This window comes from Danio rerio, chromosome 20 (assembly GCF_052040795.2).
Source record: "Danio rerio strain M-AB ecotype USA chromosome 20, GRCz13ab, whole genome shotgun sequence".
NCBI lineage: Eukaryota > Metazoa > Chordata > Actinopteri > Cypriniformes > Danionidae > Danio > Danio rerio.
The window spans coordinates 21,126,459-21,151,181 of NC_141040.1; the positions used below are offsets into that span (position 1 = coordinate 21,126,459).

General features: G+C 39.7%; 1 protein-coding gene across 1 annotated transcript; it reads left to right on the forward strand.

Moving 5' to 3' along the window:
- Positions 1–17,100: 17,100 nt before the first annotated feature.
- On the forward strand, positions 17,101–19,483 carry LOC148679524 (uncharacterized). Its single transcript, XM_088651584.1, has 2 exons — positions 17,101–17,926; positions 18,258–19,483. Exon 2 carries the CDS (start codon positions 18,274–18,276, stop codon positions 19,093–19,095), a length of 822 nt encoding a protein of 273 aa, XP_088507710.1. The 5' UTR covers positions 17,101–17,926; positions 18,258–18,273; the 3' UTR covers positions 19,096–19,483.
- The last annotated feature ends 5,240 nt before the right edge of the window (positions 19,484–24,723 follow it).

Sequence of the window (24,723 nt, forward strand, 5' to 3'; positions counted from 1 at the left end):
CAATTCAGGCTAAAGCACATTTTGAAAAGCTGTTTAGGTACTAATATGTGCCTTTAAGACTTTGCATCTCCTTAACATGCATCTTCAGTGATCCGATCAAAAGTGGTCAACCGAGACACATTACCAATTCCATCTGCTATTAACATGCATTGAAATGAGCATATTGTGTCTGCTGGTAAACCACTTCCCTCTTCTGTAATGTGCAGCATGATATATACAGTAAAGTTAAAACTACCGATTAGCAAAGCATTTAATAAGGATTGAGTATCACTTTTTTATTTATGCAAATTTCAGATGATTATTTCACGTGATTGTATCATGCATGATGTGTGAATTTTGTGAATTAGGCTTAGAAAATAATTTCGCCAGTACTCACATTTGGGGATTTACACCTGCCTAACTTTAAACAGTAACTGTTCTTGACCCCATGCAATGAGCAATAAACATAAATTAGGTATCATGGGAAAGAAGACACTTTGAGCTTTACTATGGGAAGTTTTATGCTTAAAAATATACAAAGTTATACATTTTGAAGTAATAAGAAATAAAGTATTAGTGTGTTCACTATTTGTTTTTTCATATACAAAAAAAGGAAAACATTAATGTAATGACTTAGAAAATATGCCTTGGAAGCCAAGTGTCTCATTGGTTCACATTTAAAATTTGATCAAGAGAGCATGCAAAATTAGATTTTTGTAAAAAGTGATCATGCCAAACTAAAACAGTTACAATTGAATAATTTAGTCTTCATTCACAGTTCATGTATCTTTGGTAAAGAAGACACTTTGGACTTCATTATCCATCATCTAGAGTTTATAATGCTCAAAATGAAAAAATAAAAATAAAAAAAAATTAAAAATAAATAAATGTCATAGATGCCTAAATAAAAGTATTGTCATATTTATTAAAATAACTGAATAATTTCCTAATGTGTGACTAAAATTATATTTCTGAACCAGTTTCTCCTGTTCTCTAATAGTTCTAATAGAGTCTAATGTAAGCATCTAGTTTAGATTTTTCTCTCTTACGATTAGGAGAAATTAATAATCGAGGTATAAGAGTCATTGCATCTCCCTCCCTCCCTCCTCTTTCCAGCAGTACACGTTCCCTACTGTATTGAACAAATGTTAGGTCAGTAGATGGCAGGTGGAGATTTGGTGATCTTTTTCTACTGTTGAAACAATTGACAAGAGCCAGACAGAATCTCAGATTTTTTTTTTTTTATGTCTGCGCAGATTATTACAAAAAATCTGCAGATTTCGACAGAACGATTTCAAAAGTATAGGAATTAAAATCTTAACCAATAATAAAAATAAATAATTTTTTAAATGTTTAATGTTTGGGTAATGCACGCAAAATATGGCCAGATCTGTCTCCTGATAGCAGATTGACGTGCTGGGCATTGGAGTACATCATCCACACTTACAATGCAGATTGTTACCAACCTGCTCTTCGATATAACAAATGGGTTTAATGTAACATTAAAAACATTTATTTACACTTGTAAAAGTCATCATGCTCTGTCCCTCAGCTGTATTAGCTTAAATGCATAAGCCATTGGGTTGATTATGCGCTCCACTGTCTTTTTAAGTTAAGTTTGTTTTAGAGAAAACTTTTGAACAAAAATTAAGGAAAAACTTATATTACATCAGCAATTGACGGAACCAACCAACCCCTTCACATCACATGCTGCGACATTCCAAGATGGCGTCGCCCTTGCCTTAAAAGCTTTGATAAAACTTTTTTTTTCTTCAAAATTACTTTTAATCATGTTTGTTTTATATATTTTAATTAAAGGGGGAAAAAAATAAAAAATAAAATAATGTAAACTTCACTGACTGGTTCACTACCACTTTAAGGTTTAAAAGCAAATTCAATTAATTAGAGCCACTTGTACTGTACTGTACAGTAAGTCTCCCATAATACATTGTATTGCACACAAATTGCCTGTCTAAACATTCAACATATGCTCATTCTGAAAACGTAGCCCTATATACATTTGTGGAGATCATGAATTATGTAGCCAAAAGTACAAATGGCTGCATTTTGTCATTAAAAACAAATGTTGTTTGCGGTAGACACCATTCCTTTTTGCGACAGAGGAATTGCGACAACTGGGCTTGAGTCCGATGAAGAATGGTTCCAGAAACAACGTACGACAAAAACAAAAGCCCAAAATAAAATAAACAAGTAAATAAGAGGGTGGTTGGTCGGTCGGTCAGTCAGTCAGTCGACAGCAGCCTTCGGTGGATTTACGCGAGTGGAGCAGGCGCGAATGGCACTCACAAGAGAAATTTGAGATTGCAAATGTGTACACAGTGGCCTCTGGTGGATTCGCAAAAGCTAAAACGTAGCTCCTGGGCTTAATTTTGTGATCTCCGGAAGTGTATGTGAGAATATAATTGTTATTGATTGGTGATTGTAAGCAGAGCGGCCTAGGAACTCATTACGAGTGTTGGAGCTGGCTTCTGCGAATGAAACTGCAAACTATGTTCAGTAAACTTGATTTATTTATTTAAATCTCTGACTCCGGCTCTTCTTCATCTACCAGACTGGTCATTCTTTGGGTTAAACTGTAAACTATCCCTACAGGAGAGACCTCGTCATGATTGTGATATGATTTGGGTATGACCATACACAATAAATATGCTATATAGACACGTAATCCCCTTGAGCAAGGCACCGAACCTCCAACTGCTCCCCGGGCACCCCCAGATTTCAGAATGTGCCTGGGTTGGTTTATGCAATAATGGCGGCACGGTGGCTAAGTGATAACTACTGTCGCCTCACAGCAAGAAGGTCACTGATTTGAGTCCCGGCTGGGCCAGTTTGCATTCCTGTGTGGAGTTTGCATGTTCTCCCCGTGTTAGCGCAGGTTTCCTCCACAGTCTAAAGACATGCGATATAGTTGAATTGAATAAACTAAATTGGCTGTAGTGTGTGTGTAAATGAGTGTGTGGGTGTTTCACAGTACTAGGTTGCAGCTGGAAGGTCATCAACTGCGTAAAACATATGACAGAATAGTTAGTGGTTCAATCCACTGTGGAGATCACTGATAAATAAAGGGAATCAGCCAACAGAAAATTAATTAATTATTCAATAATATAAATTTGCGCATTTACATTACTAATTAGATGGAATGACAGAATCAGAAATCTGCTAAGTTTTCTCTGAGGGTGCAGAATCTGTGTGGGCCTACATATAACTACATTGTCACACTATTTTCTATTTACACTAAAAAGATTTTGGATTGCATGTGTTTTGACTACAACTGAAAGTGTATCCACAACAAATCTTAATGCCAGGTGTATTTAGCACCTAATATAGGATGCATATGCTAAATAAGATACAAAGGTGTGCTTTTAGAAAGAGTGCCAGCCCACTGGCAGCCTCTGTACCTTTATATCTAAAATTGTACACTCTTCCCCCTCATCATAGACAATAACAGCCCCAGCAGAGAGGCGGTATTTTCTGCAAGTTACTGCAATATGACAACGTCAAATAACAGTTTAGGAATTTCACTCCTTGTATCCCTACAATAAAATAAAGACTGAAAAGCCCTATTCCTATAGTCCTGGCTCTGTGTGTGCGGTTGTACCCCGAGGGAGACAATCGCTTCCCTGAAAATGAAAAATACTCCAAATGCGTTTTATTGCCATCTCTCTGCGCACCCCATAGCACTTGAAGCGAATGCATTTCCATCAAGTGCCGGCAAAATTTACCACATACATTCTGTGTACTTCCTCACTGTTTTTTTCCTCATGACAGAGAAAGACACGAGAATCCACAGTATTTAGCAGAAGGCGTTTCGTTGCCCATCCTCATTTGTATGTTTTTGCTGTGTCCTGTTTGGGATTGGAGGCTGGGTCTGTGGAGAAGAGGAAGGGTGATGTATGGTTGTGTTTGAGCGATGGATTTCGGCCCACCCTTCGAGTGTACAGTGCACTTGAGAGTAAAGAGCACTGTTGTGTGCACTGGGACTATTCCAAGACTCACGGAGGCCCTGGGGTTAAACCTGCTGTAAACACTGAGGAACCAGCCCCTGCTTTTCATCCATCATTACAACAATTAATCACATGTCGTTCTCCTAACACGCAAGGTGTTTTGGTTTTGTTTTCTGAACAAGCCCAGATGGAGTGGCTGGTTTGTTTAAATATAGAGCCTTTGTATTCAAGGACAAGATTGCATTACAAAAATCACCTCTTTTTATTTCAGCATCTACCTAAAGATGCTCGTGTGTGTGCTACTAATGCAATGCAAATTTGCATGGGCAAGAATACATTCATTTGTTTATTGTGTTTTTAATCAGTGGATTAAGAGTTTTTGAGAGTGCTTTAAACTTTACTGTAAACTGCACAAGTGAAATATTTAGATCTTCATTCTTAATCAGTATACATTTATGTTCATTTTACATTACATTTACATTTATGCGTTTTACAGACACTTTTATCCAAAACAACTTACCCTCGTGAACATACAACCGGAGAAGTGGGCTGCATGGGGAGCAGTTGGAGGTTCAGTGCCTTGCTCAAGGGGATTACATGTAATGTAATGTAATGTAATGTAATGTGAGTGTCTATATCGCATACTTATTGTGTATGGTCATACCCAAATCATATCACAATCATGACGGGGTCTCTCCACACCACCACCAGTGTGCAGCATCCACATTGATCATGCAACGGCAGCCACCAGACAACGGCACCCGTGTCATCACCATACACCAGCTATAGGTGGAGTGGAGAGACAGAGATACAGCCAACATACAGCCCACATAGATGAGGTTGATTGGGAGGCCATGCTGGAAAATGATAGAGGAAGTACATTTGACCAGGACACCGGGGTTACACCTTTACTCTTTATGAGAAGTGCCATGAGATTTTTAATGTTCACAGTGAGTCAGAACCTCAGTTTAACATCTCAACTAAAAGACGGCACTTACTGTCAGTATAGTGTCCCCTTCACCTTCACTAAAACCACTTCCAACAGCAACCAAGTGGTCTCCCATCCAGGTACTGACCAGGCTCAGCCCTACTTAGCTTCAGTGAGTAGCTAGTATTGAGGAGGATAATAACTCTCCCCACCAACAATCCCAGCTTGCACTGGAACTTGAACCTGCAACCTTTGGATCTTATGTCCAACTCTCTAACCATTAAGCCCCCATAATTCATAATTAGTGATGTTATGTTGTTTAAAAAATTGTCTTTTCGGCTACAACCAGTACAACCAGTACAACAGTGTAAGACCTCTTTTGGGCAATCTGTTTTCTCTGTTAAGGCAAACAAATTGCGGAATAATTTAACTGTTCGCCTTAAATTAGAAAGAAATTTAAATGTTTTTAAAAGTGTACTTAAAAAGTGGTCTAAAACCAAACACCTGTGGTTTGCACCAGTGGTCTCAAACTGAATTCCTGGAGGGCCACAGCTTTGCAGAATTTATCTCCAACCACCTCCAACTCACTCCTGCTTAATAGTTTCTTGTAGTCTTGAACACATTGATTTGTTGGTTCAGCTGTGTTTGATTAGGGTTGAAGCAAAACTGTGCAGAGCTGTGGCCCTCCAGGAATCAAATTTGAGATTCATGGTTTGCACAAGTAGTTTACTAACAGTTTGTTTAATCATGCCGCCTTTGCTTTTGCCTTATTGCAATTTTATATAAAGAATTATAATGTTTATGTGTTTATAATGTGTTTTAATATTAGATATGTATTTATTTTATTTTCATTTTATGTCCAGGCCCTCCCTGGAGAAGTGTTGAGAATTAGCAAGTCTGCTAAAACACTTAAACAAATACATTTGGTTGTTTAGTGGGATGCTGCAGTCACACTAGAGTTTGTGCGTGCACAATTCTGTTGTATGGCACAAAAAGGTGCAAGATTAAACAAGATGATTAGACATTAAAAAATAGTGATTAGTCCATGTTTTAATTATGTTTAAGAGTTAACACTTAGCTGATGATTGACTACATAGCGTGTTTGGCATGCTGTGCTGGGAGAGATCGGCTGGCTTGGTAAGGACTTGAACCAGTGACGTTCTTGCTGTGAGGCAATAGTGCTAGATACTGGGCGAACGTGCCACCCATCTAGGAAAGGGGGAGGAGGAGTAGGGGTGGAAGAGGACATTCATTAAAATGAAGATGGCTGTCATGTGGAACTTAGGGTATTTATATTCACTTAGGAATCGTCTGATTGGTGAATAGTAAACTGAATAATGCGGGGCTGGCTGCAAGCAATCATAAGCATGTAATCATCTTGAAATTAGTTTGTAAATAAACTTCACTTTAAGGGTTTACACTTAGCTGATGATTGATTATAAAGCTGGTTTGGCATGCCATCCCAGGAGAGATCCCTGAACTCATAAGATCCTTGAGCCCGGGGCTCCCTCCTGTTTGCAAGGCGATAGTGGAGTTTAAGCTCAAGTAGATCTCGAGAACTCCCCAAGATTTCTTAAGCTCGAGACAGCAGCCGCGTATTAAAGAACCCCCCAAAAAGGCTATAAAGATCAAAGCCATAACCGGCTGCTAAATGGAAAGTGTAATAAAGATGGTACCAGGAGAGTGTTATAGATCTGTGGATGGGCGGAAGGTGAGTTCTTTTGTTAAAATCTTTCTAGTCACACAAGTCTTGTCTTCCAAAAGATTTATAAATGTTTAGTCTTTGTTGGGGATTAGTTATTTTTGCGAAGCTTTTCCTTGTATACTATTTACGTTACCGCAGGTGCACCACTAGGAGAGCAGTGAGAGTTCAGCTTTATTGCAGTGGCTTGGATCGCCGGCATCTTGAGAGTTTAGTCAGAGTTTGTTGTCTCCGTTGTGTGAGGCAGTTTGAAGTAGAAGGTGAAGGAGCTGGTGGGCGAACGTTTTGGGGAACTTGGGCTCGATTTATAAATAAACTTCAGTTATAAATAAACTTCACCCAGAGAGGTCATGTTTTGATCCTCGATTGGTCTCACACAGTCAAGTAGTGCAAGTTCACAGGTCAGAGTTCACCAAGCTTGAACTTTGTAATGCAGTGAACTGCGAAACTTGTCGCACGAGCTTGCGTATCCTGTATGACACATTCACATGCATATGAATGGAAGTCTACGGGGATAAAAGTAGTGTGACCGCAGCTTCGATGTGATGACCATGTCAAAATAATTAATGCAAAAAACACACCTTATCAAGCTAAGTTCATTTTAGCTTGTAATTTGTAATGTATGATGGTAAAACAAATATTTGTGGCTTTTGTGCCTTCACTGATATTAAAACAACAGTTATCTGTGCTCTGTACTATAGTAAGCAGCATGCCTTACGTTGTTATCTATATAGCTTAACTACTTTAAGTTATGAGCAGCCTGTAGCCCTAGATTCACCCAGCAGTGTTGCATTTACTGTATAACCTTTAGAAATCGTTTCTGCTTATGACCATTTCAAACTGTCTGAGTGCTTGCTAGTATTGCATTTTTTTATTCTCGTCTAATTTAGCCGTCTGCCATTTACAAAGCGTTTAATACCAGATATTTTGCTCCTGAAAAGGTCAGTCAACTCATATTAGCTCTTCCTTTAATCAAACAAATTTCAGAGGGTGTGGTAGCAGTGCTTTCATCTTCAGGGTATCTGGACCTCATCTGTTCTCAGCATTACAGCGCCTTCACAGTACAGTCTACAAAATATTTATGAATATTTAGGGCAGAGATCAGAGATGCGATTTTTTTTTTTTATTGTTATTATTATTCTACAGTGGATCAATTCCTTGTTTATGGAATTTACTTTCTCATAAGCCCCTGGTCTGGTCGCTAGTAATGCTGCCAGTAGGCTGAGCTCTTAGCCTGTTGTACTGCTAGTCGGTGATGGAGTGGATCTGTCCCCAGGGTGACTAATATCTGACCTTCCACCGGCAGCCCCTTTAGCCCACAGACCTGCCCAGAGGCGCGGGTGAAGCACAGCTCTGATTCTGACCGAGTCAGCGCCTCCCTAAATGAGAAATATTGAGCGGCAGTGAGCAGCGGGGAGGGCCGGGGAATCGGATGCAGTGCAAGGGAGAAAATATTGGGTTTGTTTCCTCAGATTACCTGTCAGGTTAGGTCTCCAGTCTCTCCTCCACTCCATTCCACGGTGTTACGTTATGTTCCCGCCGAACACACATCAAGTGCCTGACAACCTAATCTTCCCCAAAAGAAGCAAACAGTACTGCATCCTGCAGAAAGTGTTCTCGCAAAGAGCCGATTTCAAAGAGCTAAACAATACGGCTAAAACCTCTCTTGTGATGCCAGTCCATCTGGTTGATTTTAATGGCAGCGTAAACATAAAAGCAGGTCACTTTCAATGAGGATATAACTGTAACTTTTCACTCTTTGCAAAATGTATGCATACATGATACAAAATTAGGACCCAAAAATACGATCAATTAAAGGTGAAGTCAAGGTCATTGATCATCTCCTAGCAAGACCACATATTAGGGGTTATTTATACAAAATGTAAACAGTTGGTACCAAAATGCAGCCATTGCACCAAAATGCAGCCATTTGAAAATAAAGGTGTGGCTATCCACAATCGCTCTCTGATTAGTTTTCTGGGCCATTGCATATCGGACCATTATGCAGCCAGTAGTGCTTGCCCAGTGAGCGTAAAAGGTCCCATATAATGTGAATGTAGATGCAGTAAAACACTCATATGGACAAATAATGTTTTAATACTACTACTGTATGCTGTTTTAAAAAGTAAACACATAGTATAAACAAAGTCTTTATATAAAGTATATAAAGTATTATATATAAAGTAAATGCCTTTTGCTCTGAGTTAATCTGATGGTAAGCAAGCAATCAATTCATGAAGCATTTTATATGCAGGGGCAATGTGCAGAAATAAAGATCTAACCTACCTTACTGAAGGACCACATTGTTATAGCAAGGCTGTGTCTTACGGCCCGTTTCCTCTGCGTGGTACAGTACAGTATTGTATGGTTAGGTACGAGTCACCTTTATCAGGCTTTTGTTTCCACTGCCAAAGGGTACCAATGCATGGTGTTCGACAGAAAGTTACAGTCAACGTCATTCTCGCTTAAAGTTCACGAAACAAACAGTATGAAAAACAATTTTTACTGCTTTATTTACATAAATGCTTTATATACACAAAATACTTATGTATAAATTAATGTTAATTACTAACCTTTCTATGAACATAATTTGATTAAGTTGCAGATTAATTGTAATGTAAAATAGCCTACTGTAAATAATAAAACATTTATGAACACATGCAGAGACTTACAGTCTCTGAAATTACAAATAAAAAATATCCCAAAATTCACATTAAGGCCTTATTTGGGTTCAAAAACTAAACAAAATATATACAGCTGCTCAGGATAAGGCCTGGTCCAGGATTATGGAACCTTGGGATCATCTCGTCGCTGGTCTTGGATCAAATCAGTGGGACTGCATAGTCTGAGGGTCTCAGGATGAGAATCCCCAGGTGGAAATAGAGAATAAAGAGAATAATTAGCGTAGCTGCTTTTCATAGTGTAGATAAATGAGATGCAAAAACCAGCTTGGGGCACATTTATGTATCATACCGCTACGTGATGAACTGAGTGTATGCTTTACTAAAAAAATAGGTCTTTAATCTAGTTTTGAATTATGAGAGTGTGTCTGAGCCTCAGATATTATCAGGAAGGTTATTCCAGAGTTTAGGAGCCATAAATGAGAAGGCTCAACCTCTTTTACTCAACTTTGCTATTCGAGGTTCTACGAGAACCCCTGAGTTTTCAGATCTTAAAGAGCGGGTTGGATTGTAGTAAGACAGAGGGCTGATTAGATAAACATGAGCTAGATTATTTAAAGCTTTATAGGTAAGAAGCAATATTTGAAATTCAATTCGAAACTTAACAGGCAGCCACTGTAGGGAAGATAAAATTGCGGTGATATGATCATATTTTCTAGACCTGGTAAGAACTCTGGCAGCTGCATTTTTATAGTAGCTGAAGTTTATTAATAGAGGATGCTGGGCAGTCAGCAAACAGAGCATTACACTAATCCAGCCTAGAAGTCATAAAAGCATGAACTAGCTTTTCTGCATCTGAGACGGATCGCATACTTCGTAACTTAGTGATATTTCTCAGATGAAAGAAGCCAGTTTTTGTAGCATGGGAAATATGATTTTCAAAAGTTAAATTGCTGTCTAATATGACACCCAGATTTTTTTTTTAGTAGAGCTAACTGTAACTTTGTATCCCTCTAATTGTAGGTTAAGTTGTGAGATCTGCTGTGTACAGGATTTAGACCCAATAAGTAATAATTATGTTTTATTTTAAGTTTAAGAGAAGAAAATTGTTGGTCATCCAGTCTTTAACATCTTCAATACACTTAGTTAGCTTAGACAGTTCAGACATCTCATCAGGTTTAGTTGAAATGTATTATTGATAATCATCTGCATAGCAGTGAAAGCTGCTCCCGCGTCTTCTAATAATGTCTTCCAGAGGTAGCATGTATTACATATATGTATATTGTGAACACTGTCCTTTAATATTCACAAACTGGTAACGGTCAGCTAAGTATGACCTAAACCATTGTAGAGCCTGCCTCAATTTACACCTGTAGAATTTAAGCGATTTATGAGGATATTGTGGTCAATGGTGTCAAATGCGGCACTAAGATCAAGTAAAACTAATAGCGAGATGCACCCTTGGTCAGAAGCCAAGAGTAAACCATTGGTTATTTTCACTAATGCAATTTCTGTACTGTGATAAGCCCTGAAACCTGACTGGAACACTTCAAAAGCATTGTTCGTCTGCAGAAAGGAGCATAATTGGGCAGAAACAACTTTTTCTAGTATTTTAGACATAAATGGAAGATTTGAAATAGGTCTATAAATAGCTAAGTTGCTGGGGTCCAGTGGCGGTTTCTTAATAATAGGGTTAACAACAGCTAACTTATAATGATTTGGAGCATGGCCTAGAGATAAAGAAGAGTTGATAACTTTAAGAAGACATTCTGCTATAACAGGTAGCGATTCTTTAAGTCATTTTGTTGGAATTGGGTCCAACATACACATAGCTGGTTTACAGCTATTTATAATTTTATCTACAGTAGCTCTTCCTGTTTTATGGTTTTGAAGCACTGTAAATTATTTTGGTTCAGTGGAATATTTACTGGATTTGAAGTATAAGGCGTTGCAGAAAGTTTAACATCTTCTATTTTCTGTCTAAAGCCTTCTATTTTTTCTCTGAAAAAAAATCATGAAGTCATCACTACTAATTTGTTTTTAGTTGATCGATTATTTGTTAATTTAGCAATGGTGCTAAATAAAAATCTAGGATTGTTATGATTATTTTCTATTAGTTTTCGGAGGTGCTCAGCCAAATGTCAAATGGCAAATGTTAGAGCTCTCCTATAGCTGGACATACTGTCTTTGTATGCAATTCTAAAGACCTCTAAATTATTTTTTTTCCATTTACGTTCCAGGACATAGGTTAGTGTTTTAAGAGTGCGACTATAGCTATTATACCATGGTTTAGTTTTATTCTTTCTAGCCTTTTTTTCATTTGATGGGTGCCACAGTATTATGCTAGTAAAGATGGCATCCATACTACTGGTTACTACATCAAGGTCATTTGCTTTTGCGGGTGCATTTTGAAAAAGAGAAAGATCAGGTAGGTAATTTGTGATTTCATCTTATAAGGGAACGATAGTACTACCACGGCGGTATATCGGTCCAGATCTGCTAATTTCAGGTAAACACAGTTTATATAGTAAAAGGTAGTGGTCTGTGATATGATCACTTTGTGGTATAATTCCTACATCAATGACCTCAATTCCATAAGACAGAGTTAGATCTAATGTATGCTTTAAGCGATGGGTTGGACCAACAATGTTTTGCTTTATCCCAAGTGAATGTAGTAAATCCATAAACGCGAACCCTAATGTAGCTTTAGCGTCATTTATGTGGACGCGCAAGCTAGTTCTCTCGAGAAAGTGTAACCAACCTCGCTTTAGACTTGAAAACAACAACTGGGCAACTGGTTTATTTTCTTGGCTGTGTGCCTATTCATGAAGACAATGACAAGGTTTGTTTAAGTTTGGGGTGGCCATGGCTCATTATTATATGTATATATTATTACGGTGTAACGTTTTGGCTGTGTGTTTAAAAACACTTTTGCTTTCTTTGTTTTTCTTCCCCTGGCTTGTACACATGCCATTGATGTATCTCTGTAAACCAATAGCGATCAGATGTGCGTCTAGCTCTGCCTCTTTGTACCCTTTTGTTGTGCTAGGTATCCTTTGAAAATGGTACCCAAAAAGTAGTACAGTACAGTTCATTTAGGTACCTTTTAACAGTGGAATCAGGTATAAAACGGTGCTGATCGTACTGTGCATGTACCGTACTACTCAGTGGAAACGGGCTCATAGTATCTCTGAAAGGGCAAGGTTTTTTGGTTGCTCTGGTCAGCAGTGGCGATAATTTAGGGGTGTAAACTACAAATTGACAATGCGTTATAGTCTAGTCCAAGCCAACAGAAGGACTGCTGTGGTACAAATCACTCATAATTTCATGGTTACAGTATGTGATTGTTATTGGGAGATTGAGTCATAACACACAATGTACTGCACTCTTCTGTGCATGGGGCTGCAGAGTCAGAAAATCTAAGTTATTCCTTGTCCATGAATGAAAGTGCCGAAAAAGATAACTTATAAAATTGGAAATTTGCTTTGTCTGATACTTTTATCCTGTTTCTCCTGAGTACTGTTTTCATTTACTTTATGTGGACATGTGCATCATTTACCTGCACAAATGATGACACCGGGATGCACCATTTAAAGTGCATGTGACGCTTTAGACTAGGGGTCACAAACCTTGTTTTTAGAGGACCAGTGTCCTGAAGACCTCTGCTCCAACGCTAATCAAACACACCAGATCAGGCTAATCAAGGACTTACAAGTTATATTTGAAACTTACAGACAATGTTGAAGCAATTTGAAGCTCAACTCTGCAGGGACACCGGCCCTCTAGGACCAAGATTGGTAACCCCAGATCAAGATAATGTTCTGCCAGCACAGGGTCCAACTTTTCATGTGGACAATTTTTTGACATGTTCTACCAAACTAAACTTTGTTGAATACCAGATACACCCTAGATAAACCACTTAAAGCTGTGACCTTGTAATCGAAAGTTTGTAGGTTGTGGATTTGTAACCAAAAAGTTGCAAGTTTGATTCCTTGTACCAACAGAAGTTACTGCAGATCAAGGAAGTGAATGAACAGTGCTCTATTCCACCTTAACCACCCACAATACCCTTGAGAAAGGCACCAAACCCCACTGAACCTCCAGAGCACTGCAGCAAATGGCCTATTTAACAGAGTAATTAACACTTGGCACTGGACACATTGTTTAAGAATGGTTTGAGGTACATGATAATGAGTTTAAAATGTTGTCTCAGACTTTATGGTGTCTTAATGAAGTGCTGTAATACCAAGTTCACACTGGACAATTTAGACATTGATTTTTACTTGACGACAGGTATTGTTATATCACCAAAAAATTTTAGTAATCCAAGGCAAATCAATGCTCGTTCAGAGTAGTGACAGGCATGCTGTGGGATTTATCAAAGATTGATATACATATATATTTAACATGCTAAATATCTGGACCTGTCGGCAGTCTAAAATCTTGCTGAGGGGAGTTTGAGGAGTCCAAAAGCTCACAATAGAAAAAGCTTAAGAATGACATTAAACATAAAGAAAGCAGCAGTACATTGTAAAAGTATGTATTGACCTTTAACATTTTTATTTCTCTCTTAACAAAACACTCCCTGTTTCCTGCATCTACCCAACCATTTACTCCTCCAGACCCTGCTCTTTCACTGCAAATCTGTGTGCAGACCATTTGAATGGCAAATTATTAAAAATACTTATTGCAGGCTACAATTTCCAGTCTTGTGTTATTTCCTTATCTCTTCTCGAAAGCATTTGTGAGCCACGCAATGTTGTCGGTGATTGTTTCTAGTGTAGTCATGCAGTGTGTAGGCCTATCCTCCAGTCACTGATCCATCATGCAGTGTGAACACAGCAGCAACTGAATGCCACCTCAGAGAATCATAAAATGTGAAAACAACAGTGATCCGACAACTTCGAAAATCACGCAATGTGCACCTCCGTTCTATCCTTCCACCCCCAAACTCTACGCCAATTTCAACGACAGCATCAAGGCTGGTTGTTTTCACTCAGGTAATGTGTACAAACACCAGCCTGTCCTTGCGTTCCTCACACAAAACATGTCATTTTTCTTGAAAGCTTGAAAAGGACATCTCCCTGTCGTCCTGGCCATTTACCGTGGCTTAACAAGATTGGAGGGTAAACTGAAGTAAACAACAATCTATTAACTCCCAAAAGCTTCAAACTTTTAATTAGGACAAATCAATTGAATGGAAAAGTGTGAGTGAAAGGCAAAATAAACAAATAAAAGAGTAATTAGCAAATTACACAGCGCCTGTTCCAGAGACGCCATAAGACTAATTAGTGTGGAAGGAGGGATGGAAGGGAGCTGTGTGATCGGTGACAGAGGGGGCGGCCAAAACAAGGCAGATGGACACATGGGACAGAGATATGAGGACATCTGTATTCCACATGAACAAACCTGAGCATGTTCCCTGTGAAAAAAGCTTGACATTCAGCGCTTTACACACTGACGTTCGCCAAATCCCAGGAAGCTCTTTGCCTGGTCAGGTTTTGCTGTCCATTAAAATCAGTTTTATGGCGCACCTGTTCAAGGCTGAATTCACTCTCCAGAAAGCACCTGTGTTTCTCCAGCAGGCTGTAGTGAGTCACATAAGAGGAGGAAATGTCCTTTAATAGAGGAATATGAAATAAACATACCTCTCTGGATGAATATGTGCACTATATATGTTTTTAATGAGCATAAAAGAGGATATTTTGATATTTTTATGGTGTACAGCAATGCTTGAAAAAATCCTGAATACAAAAATCTTTATTGTGCTTGATTGCCATTTTTCACCTGTAATTATATATATATATATATATATATATATATATATATATATATATATATATATATATATATATGTATGTGTGTGTGTATGTGTGTGTGTGATTATATTTTGAGCAATATTACACGAGTAGCAGTGTAATACAGCTGTATATCGCACTGGTGGGAGGCATGCTTAGTGCCTTAGCTTCCCACCAGTGACGATATACAGCCATATTGCACTGCTACTCATGTGATATTCCATTTATACAACAGTTTGAAGGCATAATCGTGTATATAAAAAACAAAATCAAACACGAGTCAAAAGTCAAAAAGAGTCAATAATGCTTTTATATGAGGAACTACCTTTTTCTGCCATTCATTCACATCTGTAGCTGACGTCAGAAAAGCAGAAGCCGTTACCAATTCACCGACGTCACTTTAGAGCTGTTTGAATGATTCTCTAGCGTAATGTGTAAAGTGATGACAAAACAGGTGATTTTGCTGACATTTTAAGATTATAAAGCTGAACAGCATGAAATGCCATCAGTCTAGAGACATTTCCTGTATTTATCTGTTGCAATCTGAAGATCACAATAATTAATCCTGAAAAAGCCAAAGCAAAGCAAACACTACCAGATTACAGTTGTGTTTGCGAAAAGGAAGAATGCTACACAATAAACACATTTTTCTACTAAACTTTTTGTTGTAATTATTATCATTATTAATGCAAAAACGATACATACAAAACAATGCCAGAGGAATAAAGAAAATGAAAAGTACATAAAATAATTATATAGAGATAAAAAAACTCAATAAGTACAGACAAAAACGAAAAAGAGAAAAAAATATTACAAATAAATAATGCTTGCCCTTTTTTTTTACCTGTTTTTTTTTTTTTTACCTTTTTTTATACAGTTTTAACTGATTTAACTGATCTCCTCAATGGTATTTATATACACATTTAGTTATTTAAGTACCACTAAAAACAGAGGTTTATAAATTTACATTGATGGATATTAAACTTGGTAAGTATAATCAGAAGAATAATAACATAAGCTTCATTTTCCAACTTCTTATCAGTTCAAAAAAAAAAAAACAAAGATAACATATTCATACAGTAAAAGTAAGTTTGACAGAACTTTATTATTTATAAATTTGGATACCTTACCCCATACCCATTTTGTATATGGTCAATGCTAGAAAATATGAGGTACTGTTTCTAAGTATAGAGGATAGTGTGTGTATTACCTAATAGATATCTAATTACAAATAAAATCAAAGAATTTCATTTAAGATACTACATAAATTTTAACCTGTTAAGCATTTTTTTCTTCTACTGAACTAGTCTGCAGTAACGAAAACATAGAAACAAACAGATGGCCAACCAAAAAGTAACTCAGGGTTTTACAAAGAGTTGCCAACACAAAATACATACATTCCTGATTTGTGAGTCCCGTTTAACACTCAATACACTACAACAACTTTGTTATAAATACAGCACTGCAACATACAAAAGAGAGAGATCAACCAAGAACCTTTGTAATAATGATTTGATCAGCTGTGGTTTGAATTTATGCAATCTTTTCTCCTCCAAGAGCTTATCATGTGGTCTCTGTCACCATCTTGTGGATGGACAATGTCAACCGTCTCTGCTCTGCTCAGTATGACAGGCTGATGGATGCCAATGCGTTGTATCTCAGAAATTCTGAATATTTAAAACAGGCACTATCCTTATACATAAACTGCATAGTTGTAATCTTACCAACTACACTCTTAACTAAAAAAGCCTCAAAAGTACATTATGTTATCCAACAGCTGCAATATTTGTTAAACTGTAGTGAGTTTTATTGATCTGCTTTCACTCTATGTGGGCATAGTAATACAGAACAGTGAGGAGGCTGTACAAGTTCTGGTATTGCAGAGTATAACTGTCATGTTCACCAGCGAACAACCACCAGATGTCGCTGGTAAACACTCACTCATAAAACTACATATCTGCCTTCTTCTGGACTACATATGCATACATGCACTTCTCCTAGACACTCACACCTGCTCACTCATCCAGCTTGATTACATTTGCACACCTGAGGACTTTCAGAGACTGATTACACACAGTATTTAAGCAGCACACACACTCATTCACATGGCCGAGTCTTGTTTATCTGTAAGGTAACATTACAACGCGTTATCCTGGTCTTGTTTTCCCGTGTTTTGTTCTTAGCCCTGTTTATCCTTGTCATCCTGTTTAGCCGCCTGCCTTACGACCTATTGCCTGTTTACTGACTACGATTCTGGATTTTCTACATATACCTGTTCATACCTGTTTTGACCATTGCTTGCCTGACAAAGATTAAACCTGCATATTGGATCCTACCTTCTGTTGTTGGTGTCACTCCCCGGCGTTACAGAAGACTCGGCCTCACAATGGATTCAGCGGGTATCAAGATCATGTGTCTGCGTCAGGAAGCCCGGTCTATAGAGGAATACGTGGAGGACTTCATCCAGGTAGCCCATTTAACATCTTTGGATGATTTATGCCTGATGATATTTTTTCGTGGAGGATTATCTGAACCTCTGTACTCCACAATGCCACTGCATGAACCCCATTGGACACTTGAGTTGTACATTGATCTGGCTCTACAACTTAGTGGGTCCCCCTTCACCATAGGCGAGGTGGAGGAAACTCCTAAATGTTTTTTTGGGGGGGGCAGTGTACAGCAAGACCAGATGACAAAAGGGCTTGCTGTACACCCCACTGAAACATTAATGCTGGCATCACCATCACTCCTGTCGCCTGAGCATCAGTTATATCATAAGATGGCCGACTCCAGTCCTCCAGCTTGCAAGATGGCCACCTCCAGTCCTCCAGCTTGCAAGATGGCTGCTCCAGCTCACAAGATGGCCGACTCCAGTCCTCCAGCTCACAAGATGGCCGACTCCAGTCCTCCAGCTCACAAGATGGCCGACTCCAGTCCTCCAGCTCACAAGATGGCCGACTCCAGTCCTCCAGCTCACAAGATGGCCGACTCCAGTCCTCCAGCTCACAAGATGGCCGACTCCAGTCCTCCAGCTCACAAGATGGCCGACTCCAGTCCTCCAGCTCACAAGATGGCCGACTCCAGTCCTCCAGCTCACAAGATGGCCGACTCCAGTCCTCCAGCTCACAAGATGGCCGACTCCAGTCCTCCAGCCCACAAGATGGCCGACTCCAGTCCTCCAGCCCACAAGATGGCCGACTCCAGTCCTCCAGCCCACAAGATGGCCGACTCCAGTCCTCCAGCCCACAAGATGGCCGACTCCAGTCCTCCAGCCCACAAGATGGCCGACTCCAGTCCTCCAGCCCACAAGATGGCCGACTCCAGTCCTCCAGCTCACAAAATGGCCGACTCCAGTCCTCCAGCTCACAAGATGGCCGACTCCAGTCCTCCAGCTCACAATGTGGTCACAACCAGCCCTCCAGCTCACAATGTGGTAAGCACCAATCTGCCACCAGCTCACAAGATGGTTTCCTGTTCCTTGTCCGTTCCTGCCATAGTTCCTGTTCTAGTTCCTGAAATGCCATCAACTGAGCCCCCAGAATGGCCACCACCACCTGAGTTGCCAGAGCTGATGCCACCACCAGAGCTGTTACTGCCAGAGCTGCCACCGCCACCTCCAGAGCTTCCTGAAGGGCCGCCGCCTCCTGAGCTTCCTGAAGGGCCGCCGCCGCCTGAACTCCCTGAATGGCCGCCGCCTGCTGAACTACCTGAATGGCCACCGCCTCCTAAGCTTCCTCAATGGTCGCAGCCTCATGATCCAGGGCCACTGCAGCTCCACGCTCCAGGCCCTCCGCAGCTCCACGCTCCAGGCCCTCCGCAGCTCCACGCTCCAGGCCCTCCGCAGCTCCACGCTCCAGGCCCTCCGCAGCTCCACGCTCCAGGCCCTCCGCAGCTCCACGCTCCAGGCCCTCCGCAGCTCCACGCTCCAGTCCTGCCCCCGCTGCATGGTCCTGGCCCTCCATCCCTCCCCCAGTTCGGCCTCCGCTCCACCTCCCGCCTGAACCGTATTAGGAGTGTCTGGAAGCCACTCCTTAGAGGGGGGGCTCTGTCATGTTCACCAGCGAACAACCACCAGATGTCGCTGGTAAACACTCACTCATAAAACTACATATCTGCCTTCTTCTGGACTACATATGCATACATGCACTTCTCCTAGACACTCACACCTGCTCACTCATCCAGCTTGATTACATTTGCACACCTGAGGACTTTCAGAGACTGATTAACACACACTATTTAAGCCACACATTCACCCCTTCAGTTGGCCGAGTCTTGTTTATCTGTAAGGTGACATTACAACGCGTTATCCTGGTCTTGTTTTCCCGTGTTTTGTTCTTAGCCCTGTTTATCCTTGTCATCCTGTTTAGCCGCCTGCCTTACGACCTATTGCCTGTTTACTGACTACGATTCTGGATTGTCTACATATATCTGTTTGCTCCCGTATTGACCACTGCTTGCCTGATTGTGAATAAAACCTGCATATTGGATCCTACCTTCTGTTGTTGGTGTCACTTCCCGGCGTTACAATAACATGGCTTTAAGCCAATCAGATTCGAGAATCATACATAACTGTCTCCCTGATATGAAAATGATTTTAAGCGTTATTGATTTAATGTAATACTTTAATCCATTATCCATTTAACTTCACTTGGTCAAAAACTATTAGAGTTTCTTTCTACAATTTTTTTTTATTATTTATTTATTACTATTTTTTTAATAACTTTGGAAGCTGTCACACATTGACTTCTATAGTATGTTAGTCAATAGGTGCCAGCAACCAGCATTCTTCAAAATATCTTTCTTTGTGTTCGGCAGAAGAAAGAAATATGTAAAGGTTTGAAACCACATGAGGTAGTAAATAATGGGATCATTTTAATTTTGGCATAAACTATCCCTTCAAAGTTATAGTGCTCTAAAACAAAATTCCCATTTAACAGATATAAGCATTCGAAAATATGCACACAATATGCACAATTCTCACAATGTATTATAACATCACAAGGCACTTTAGCTTCCCATCAGACCTTCTGACCAATCAAATACTCTCTATTATCTGAAGTATCCCATCTAGTGTTCAAACAGGGTTCACCTCAACACTTATATAACAAAATAATGAACATAGCTGACACTGTGTTGTACTAAACTCCTTCACATTTATTTGTTGTAACAATGAGTGGAGGAACAGCCAAATGCTGGGATGTTGAAATGTGCTGTGCTCATGCACACTGACCTCTCTATGGCAAGCCTGAGGGGTAAATGCATTGCAGACACACATACACACAGTCAGCATACTGTACAGACAACTCAGATTCTTAAAACATTTAGAACATTCAGAACTAAGTCTGTTACATGACAATACAAAAAAATAAAATGGTGCAGGACTCTCTAAATCTGATTAAACTAATTGACCAGTGATTGTTCGAACGGACAGTTGACTTCAATTATGGCTCTTGATATTGCAGGTTAACAAGATTGACAATTGAGACATGAGATTCATAAACATGCACGGGCAGCTTTCGTTATACATAATAAAACTCTATTGGCTAATCTAACAGAAAATAACACCTAGCACAAACACACATTTATACATGTTGTAGAGAAGTGTAAAGGGAAAAAAAGAGTTTGAGAGAGTATAAGGATGTAAAAATCTTTTGTAAGACCAAACCAAGCAAACCAAGAAAAATCTATTTAACCCTTCTATGGTCTTTTTAGGGTTACATTTAGTTTACACCAGTTCAATGGTAATCAGGAGGCGTTACTTGCGTTCCTTTTGTGATGTGAAGAACTCACTCGGTTGAGCATGTGGTTAGCTGGTGGTCAGTTTTTTGTCCTTGCGAGGCTTGGAGTGAGGTGGAGTCTGGATTTTCATTTGAGGTGAAAAAAAAAACTATCAACCCAAGCTCATTCTGAAAACGTAGTCCCATGGACGTAGCCCCGAGGAGGAGCCGGCTGCGGCGATGTCCGGGTTCGAATACGGGAAAGAGCGGTTCCAGATATCAGGTAAGACAAAAAACAGAATCCAAAAAATAAAGCGAACGAGTTCATATCGGGACGAGAATGTGGTGAAATCCGAAAACACATTCAAAATGGGACGAGGGCTTTTCTTTTTCTGGACGGCCTTTGTAAATCATCGATTGGGTTTAGGGAAGGAGGAGGATAGCTGAGTCGGCCGATTGGCCGGCCGCAGAGTCAATCATTCAGTCTGTCAGTCAGTCGAACAGACGGTCGCTTGACAGCGGCCTCCGGCGGCTTTTTATGCGAGAACAGCGCGGGCTCGAACGCCGCGCTAGAGAGAGGCGTTTGAGAAGCAAAAAAGCACGCACAGCAGCCTTTCGCGGATTCGTGAAAACAAAAACTGCACAAATATGTACCTCCCTGTATATATTTCGCTGTCTTCAGAAACGTCCGTGGTGCTTCATTTACAGAAAGAGCCTGGGGTGAAAACTATAGTCGTGTTGATTTCTGGTTTCACGGCACACTTAACTTGAGTACACTCTCGATGGAAAGAAAAGAAAGTTAGGCACCAGCTTTATAAGGGTGGTTTTGTACCCACCCACAGGAGCCTAGTTGAACAATAAACGTTAACTCCCCTGAGGCACATTTGATAGTCTTTTGTTACGAAGTATTGTGATTTGCATAGGCATTCTGAGTGTAAACTGATGCAGAAATGTTTAAAGTTTCTTAAAATGGTGACATGTTGCACATGTATTAACATAAAATGTAAACAATTGTTCAGTACACCAAACTAACTTTGCAGGGACATCAAACATGAACCACCTATGATCTTGTGTAGCTGTGGTAGAGTTAAACATTAGCCGCGTTTCCACTATCGCGCCTAAAGCGAGCGAGCCAGGGCGAGCCAAGGCCAGTGGCGTTTCCACTGTCACTTCCGGGGCCTAATCGGGCCAAAGCGGGGCTTTCTCGGGGCCAACGGCCAGCCTTTTTCGGCCCGCCGAATACCTTGGGCCAAGGAGGGCCAGCCGGGGCTTCGGGGCGGAGTGAAAGGAGAGGCGGGCACAGTTTTCCGATCGCACTCGAGTACATGCGCCAAACAAATAAATAAATAAGGGAAAGAAAACATCTGGAACAAATTATAGGCTGGGTCTTTTTTGCATATGATCGCCCTTAATTTCTCTTTTGTAAGGCTGTTGCATAAAATGATCTTTCTTTGCTGCATCTTTGATGTTTCAATAACGCATAATAATCTTTACACCATATTAAAGACACAGCAGACAGTAAAGGTTTTCAAGAGGTTTTGTCAAGTTTAATACTGTAAGTGTGTTTTTGCGCGTTTAGATGCCTGTGCGTGTGTGAGACCGAAAAAAAGAGCGCTCCATTCATAGCTCTGTTGATGCCGCGAGCGGCTTTTTTCTTTTATTTTTATTGTTTTAATTTATTTCGGAGATAATACACTATATGAATACAACAGTAGGACATTAAACTTTACAAATTTCATGTCCACTTTTGTAGGCTCAAAACAATAGAGTCATATCTAGATAAAATAGCCCTATATTGAAATAATTTAAAGAATTACAAATATTAGATAGGCCTATAATAAAATCACATTAAATAAATAAACCAATATAAAACTAACAAAAGCTATAGCTATAACAATTAGGTACTATATCAAACTGTTTCAAATTTATATTAAACTTTCATTTTTCAAAAGCCTCTTTGAAAAAAAGATTTTAGATATTTTCTAAAAAATTAAAAATAAATAAACACCGGAAAATGTTTTAAATATTATTTATAAAGTATTTGGATACGATTAAATTAATCAAATCATGCAAACAGAGCATTTTCGGGGTGAGTGAACGCAGAAATAGGCGACCTTTTTTCTGTCTGCAGCCGCGCAGCACTTTTTTGACGGGGAAAACTGCAAGTTCAAAATGTGTTCTGTGTCCTCAAACAAGTGTGTATGTTTTTATATGACGTGGTAAAATTAAAAAAGGGAATTTTAAATACATAAAGAGCTTTATTAGTGCATAGCTGCTGAGCGCAACGAAATATAGGCTATATTTTATTACGTGCTGCTCTTATGTGCTGAAACACTGAACACTTTCCTTTACTTAAGATATAATAAGCAACATCTTTAAATAAAGGGTAAATCACCTAACCTAGTGTCATAAAGCCTATAGGGGGGAAAAAATCATGTTTCAGTTCTCTCCGGAGCATTTGGGATGAATGTTGAACAGATTCTGTCTAGAGGATGTTATAAAATACATTTTATATCGAGTTATTAACGGAGAATTTTATATATGTGGTGTTATATTATGGATGTGTGCGCTCCCTGCGCTTCGGGTCCCTCCGTTGGTGGCGAGACCACTGGATTTTGATGCCAGTCGGTCGGCGAGTAAATGAATATGATGAATGAAAACACACAGGCATGTGCGTATAGACATGCGTTGTACTGCTGTACAGTAACGTGTCATTTGTTTGTTTTGGTTGTCCTAATTTTAATAGTTTCGTGATGATGTGATGGTGTGCTTTATCTGCATGATTCTCGCTGAAGTGGGCGGTTTGAGTGACGTTCGATTCGGGGGATGTTCTGGGGGCGGGGTTTGCGTGACGCGCTGCGAGCTACTAGCCCCACAGTGGAAACGCGACATGATTTCGGCCTCACTGCTCAACCTCCCGGGCGATTGGCCCGGCCTGGCCCGATATAAGCCCTGGCTCGCACTGGCCTGATAGTGGAAATGCGGCTAATGATTGCAGAAGTATTAAAACCACAATATTAATACATGAGCAAGAGACTTGTTGCAAAAAACCTGATTACACAGAAAGAGATAATAAAGGATTTCATTAAAAGCTTAAGCAAGGAGCGCATAGAAGTTTGACCATGTCTGTGTCCATTTCTGAGCATTCCTTCATGTCGTAAATACCTTGGAATTGGATTAAACACTGACCATCCAGTCTTTTTTTTGGGTAGGAGAGGTTGATGGTGTATCATTTGTGGAATAAAGTAAAATTGTGTGTCTGATCAGCCATATTATAAATTGTTTAACTTTTTTTTTGCTTCAATCTGATGTCTATTGTCATAAAAATATTATGATATTACCAGTAATTGAAGATTGACCTTCATTTAAGTTTAACATGCCATTTTCATGTCTGTTCATAAAGTTGTGGCTTTTTATTAAATTAACAAAAAAGCTTATTTATGGACACAATTCAGTGCCATTACATGGATGAGTGAATTGCATTTTTGGGGTGAATTTCCATGGCAGCATAGCCCATAACAAGGTCAAGAGTCCCCCTATCAGACACCGAAAAAAAGATATATATATATATATATATATATGAACTGACAGCATTGTGTGAAAAAGCCTATTTGCAGAGTGACAAATTCAGTGAAGCCAGATGAAAAATGAAACCTCACATTTTTAGCTCTCTATGCAGAAGGAACCCACTAGAACAGCCACCTCTTACTGCCCTTTCCTTTAGCATCGAGCATAATTTATAAAGGCTACTTCATGAAATAACTCCTGACTCAATAAAACTCATTCATCAGATCTAAGCAGCGCATCAGTGTGTTCTCATCAGCCGAGCCTTTGTTTCAGCCGCGGCCCCCGTGGAGCTTAATTTCAGCGTGCGAATATCTTCACCCGTGAGCGGCAACAGTCAGCCCGAGGTTGAGAAGTTGTGGATTATGAATAATACAGAGACAGAAGAGTCATATTTCCCCTGACACAGCCTCCCCTTTGAGTATTACACCCATTTGCACTATAAAGTG

Excerpts from the sequence above, each read along its gene's own strand:
- LOC148679524 (XM_088651584.1), top strand. The coding sequence starts at position 18,274 with ATGGCCGACTCCAGTCCTCCAGCCCACAAGATGGCCGACTCCAGTCCT.